General features: G+C 39.7%; 1 protein-coding gene across 1 annotated transcript in view; it reads left to right on the forward strand.

The window, feature by feature from the left end:
• LOC138031545 (uncharacterized) overlaps positions 1-1,096 on the forward strand; it is a 32,135-nt gene extending 31,039 nt beyond the window's left edge. The window contains exon 6 of the mRNA XM_068879224.1: positions 147-1,096. Within this exon, the coding sequence (XP_068735325.1) occupies positions 147-1,096 (950 nt within the window). The remainder of the gene's footprint in view (positions 1-146) is intronic.
• The last annotated feature ends 3,904 nt before the right edge of the window (positions 1,097-5,000 follow it).

The following is a 5,000-nucleotide window of genomic DNA, read 5'->3' on the forward strand; positions in this document are numbered from 1 at the left end:
TTTTTTTTCGCAATTGAACTAACCTTTACGACATTTTCTTTTCAAAAAGCAAATTAATAGTTTCCTTTTAGTGTTAGCATTCTCAGTATTTGTTTTTTGAGCAAGAAACAAACCTATAAAAACCTTTTTTTTTGCCACTGACACAGATCTTGAAGGTGAAAAAGAAGATGAGAAACATGTAGGTAACAAGCAAGCGGAAACCGACCTTGACAAAAAGGAGGAAGCAGATGTTAAAGATGCAACAGTAAAGGCAAAGGAGAAACTGCCAGGTGAAATGATTTCACAAGAACCGGGGGCAGTTGGACCTAAAGCAGTAAAAACAGAAAGTTCAAGAGTGGAAAAAACGAGAAAGTGTGCACGGAGTAAGGTGTCATTCCACAGTGTGTGGGAGGTGGCCGGAGGAGGAAAATCATGTCAAGAAAAAGATCCAAAGGCACACAGGGAGAATGCTGCTCAAGGTGCATCACTACTGGCAGTGATAGAAGAAGAGGCAGGTGACCTCAAATTAACCAGCGTCTTGGATTCTAAAGAAGCAAAGGGAGCAAAGACTAAAAACGACGAACCAAAAGCTGCTGAAGTAACTGAAGCAGGCAACGTAGATGTGGCTGACGAGCTGCCTGTGCCTACAGATGCTGATATAACCAATGTGACAGGCGTTGAAGAAATAGATGCAAGGAAACCTGAGAAAGAAGGGCCAGGAGATGGGGATGCTATTGAGGTCACCAATGCTAGCGGTGGTGCGGGATTGCTGATGGAAACAGCAGGTGGTGAAATGGCAGGGGATGCTATTCCTAAATGGGTGGATGCGGCACATTTGACTTCAGAGGAACAAGAAGTTACACTAATGGTGTCAACAACAGATGGAGGAACCGCAGGTGTTCATCCCATTCATGCAGATGTGGCTGACCCTCGTGAGGCACTTAATATGCAGCAAGAGGAAGATGTTGAGATAGTCAAAGTGCCAAGTGCTGGAGAGGCTGAAAAGGTCAAAGTACCAAAAGCAGAGAGCCAAGAAAAGGTCCAAGGGGCGATCACAGGAAATGCTGGGGCAACCGATGCAAAGGATGCCAAGATAAAGAGAAAGACAGAGGCTTAATTCTAAAAGGACTTTACAATGCCTTTTTTAAAAGGCATTGTAGACAAAAACACTAAACATGAAAGCATGGAGAAGCCTTAAAAGTATCATATAACATGTGTCGTAGTTAGGCAGAACTATAGAGTTTGATGCCAAGTTCTCGGTCCCATGCATGTCCCAACAATTCTTTCTTGAAAACGGTATATTTTCCTTAAGACTAACTCTAAAAAATCAATTGGGATTAAATTGTAGTAGAGCGATGCATATGCTGAAAGTAGACAGCATTCTGCTAAAGAAAGATTCAAAACATTATGTACAATTTTCAACCTCCTTGCATTGTGATTTTTTCCAAGAATTCACTTACATCAGTGCTCTTCCTTATCCTTTGCAACGCTCTTGTAGTACCATATTTTGTGCTTTACACCTATTAAAAGGTGGAGATAATCATTAACGCGGTGTTAGGGAACATCTAAGACACATCTAACGGAATTGCAACATCTGAAAAGGTGGCCAGTAAAAGAGAGGAATTAAACGTTTGCGGCTTAGAAATGTACCCTCGACGGTATGGCCATAAGATCTTTGACTGTGGAATCGAAACAAGAGACATGAATGAAGTTGGAAAAATTTGCGGTACTTAATGAGAAAGAATACCAGTAACTCAGTTACGACTCGTGCACCTTAGAAATTGCTATGCTATCATTTTGCTTTCGCTTTTTCGTAAAAAAAGGATTGTATAATCAATGCAATAGGTCGTTGTTCGGTGAAAAAGTCAAGAGGCCTTTGATGGGCCCATGCCATCAGTGGCCGTTAATTGCGGATTGAAATTATAATTCTTTGTCGACATGGAGAACCCATATACACGCAATAAACACGTGGTTCGTATAAAGCAACGCTGTTAATCTTCTTATTTATTACTCAGGAAAAAAAAAAATTAAAAGAGATAAGTTGTCTACCATTAAATGTTATCCTTGATTATTTGAACCGTTCCATGGCTTTGGGGCATGCAACAATATATTGTATCCAAGCGCAAACCCCACTTAAAAATAACAAGGTCACGCATTGCCCATAAAAGAACAAAACAGAACGGATTCCTCAACCGGGGCAAAAAGAATCGGTGCAAAATGACGTATCTCTCTCAATGGTATGCTAGTCGTGCAGTTAGTGTTCACTCAGTGCGGAGTTAATGGCCAATAAAACAACCAAATATCAAGTCTCCGCATGCTAAGAAATGTAACGGAGATCGTTACTAAAACAAATTAAAATTATCTATGTTGTAGAAGGGTATAAGTGATCTCAAAATCCTCCAGAATTTGCATTTATCGCACAGATAAACTTACTTTAAATAGATCAATGGACCAAAAGCTCATCTCGGATTTATGTTCCCTCTACCTAACTCTAAAAGGCACTGCCTCACGATCTCCAATAGTTAAAGGGTTGCTGCAGAGATTCTCACTTATAAAGCTAAAATTCGTTGCAAATTGCATTGCAAATAATTAACCACTTCCAAGCTATTTTGTGATTTTCCAGAGTTGGTTTTCTTAAAGTGCTATTAGGAGCAGAAATCGACTACTTGTTTTCTTCAGATTTTTAAGGTGGGTTTGCTTAACACCTGACTGGTAAAATTTCAGCTTTCATTTTTTTTTTTCAAAGGTTGTTTACTTTGAGTCTTGGATTTCACAGTTCGCCATTCATTACTCACGTTCAAAGCTGACCAAATGGACCTCAGAGGGTTGGATCTAGGGAAAAGTGACGTCATTTAATCACTAGCTTGAGATTTCAGCGTATAAATGCAACGTATTATAATTTTTATTTTTCGTTGAATTTCAAAACTATGTTAACTAAACAGTAAGTGACCAAGTTTTAACCCTTTATTTCAAAAAGAGATTTGTTTATTTTAACTGAAATTTTCCTATTTAATGGTTAAAATCTTGAGAGCGCTTGATAGAGGAGAAAATGACGTCAATGACTCAATAGTTTAAGAATGCAATGCACGAATCCTCGGCTGAATTAATATGCAGCACAGGAGTTTCGGTCTTTCAGACTTTTAAACTCGTGTTTTGCATATATATAAGAGCTGCGTTTGCACGCTGAAATTTTAAGCTAGTGAGGAAATGACATCACGTTTCTCTAGATCCAACCCTCTGAGGTCCAATCATAGCTTACATAAATTTTATAAGGGTTTGTATCGGGAATTTAGCGATCGTTATTTAGGGCATTAAAATAGGAATAAAAATACACCAAAATTTGTCACCTTGCCTCCTTGTCTTATTTATGGTATGTTCTTGGGCATTTCTGGCCGTTTCAGCGCGAATCTAGGGAGTTTTAGTTCTATCGTTTCTCTCTGATATATATAAATCCCCAAGTTTGGTTACTTGCTGGCGGCGGTCTCGCATATCCATTGAAGGAAATCAGCCGTAAATTCATTCTGAACGCTCAGGCCGCCTCCAGGTTTAGCCCAGTGCACGTTTAAATCCTCCTCTAACTAATGCCTTTCTCTATCGGATAAAAACAGCCGTGGTGCGGGAATTTCGGCTCGCTAATCCAACGGCGCCCTTCCATCGAGGACTGTCGGCGATGCTTTGCCAGGTACACTGTAAAACAAACTGAATGTTTATGTTTTGCTTGCGAAACATCTTTATAATGCATCAACATTTCCCTGAGCTTCGTCTGTATCTGCGTGACAGCTCAGTACTTTCCTGAGAAGGGCCTCACGCTGTACCTGTCACTGAGACTAAAGCCTCGTCGCCCACCCTGTGTGTAACAAATTTGAACTTTGGGCCCGCTCGGTAAGGTGTTTTTCAACGGTTTCGTGCACGCAACTGCCGAACCAAGCATGTTGCTAAGGGCAAAATCAGCCCACTTCGGCGATTTTCAATTCCTTTCGTGAAAGTTTGTCTGATATTAAGATTGAAATATGTAGCAGCACTATCATCCTTGGTCTCAGTGGAATTTCGGGTCGATTTGAGCTTTTTGGAAGAATTTACAGCAGCTTGTGTTTCCGACTGCTTCATCGGAGTTCCCAACCTTGAAGATAAATATAGAGAGAGAGAAAAAAACGGCGAGCCTACGACCCACTGGAATAGCGCTGAAATGGCCGAGGTATGCCACAACAACACTGATAAGGCATCGAGAAGACAAGGTAAGGCATTTTTGTTCGATTCATGTTCTTTATTTCGACTCCTAAACACGTTTGCATCTTCCCATACAAACGCTTATAATTTTAACTGATCGTGATGCTGAAATTATATTGTTAGCTTGGGGTTCCTGTGATCCAATCGGTCAGTATGGAACGTGGAAAATGGCTGACTGTGAAATAAAAAAAACTGACACTCAAAGTAAACAACCTTAGGATAAAAATCAAAGCTCAATTTTTTGCCAATCAAGTATTAATCAATCACACTTTCAAAATCTGAAGAAAAAAAGTGATCTTCTTAATCATAGTAGCACTTTAAACTAGTAATTCTCGATCCAGCTCTCTCAAGATTTTAAAGTTAGTAATGGCTGACAATCAAATAGGAAAATTTCAGTTAAAATAAATGGAAAGCACACTTGGAATTTCTCAAAAGGAGGTTGGACATTTCGTATCAATTACACGACGCAATATGCCATCTTAATATTACAAGGTTACCGCGGTAAAAAGAATGAAAACAGGCAAATTAAAGCTTTAGTTCAACAAGAAATAGCGCTTCTAAGCTAAGCCGGGCTGATCTACGGTATTTAGGTCTAAGAACCACTTTGAAAACGGTTAGCTTTCAGTTGTTTTGCTGGGTACCACTATGTCAATACTCTAAAAAAATTCGACTTTCCAGGACCTTGTGTCGTTAGTCTGGTGGATATTAGAAGCTGTATTCAGAACCCATCGATTGGAGTTCCACTCTTTGCTTCGCCTATTTTGATTCTTTTCTACATACTTAAAATGTGTCAC

This window comes from Montipora capricornis, chromosome 14 (genome assembly GCF_036669925.1).
Source record: "Montipora capricornis isolate CH-2021 chromosome 14, ASM3666992v2, whole genome shotgun sequence".
In the NCBI taxonomy this organism is placed as follows: domain Eukaryota; kingdom Metazoa; phylum Cnidaria; class Anthozoa; order Scleractinia; family Acroporidae; genus Montipora; species Montipora capricornis.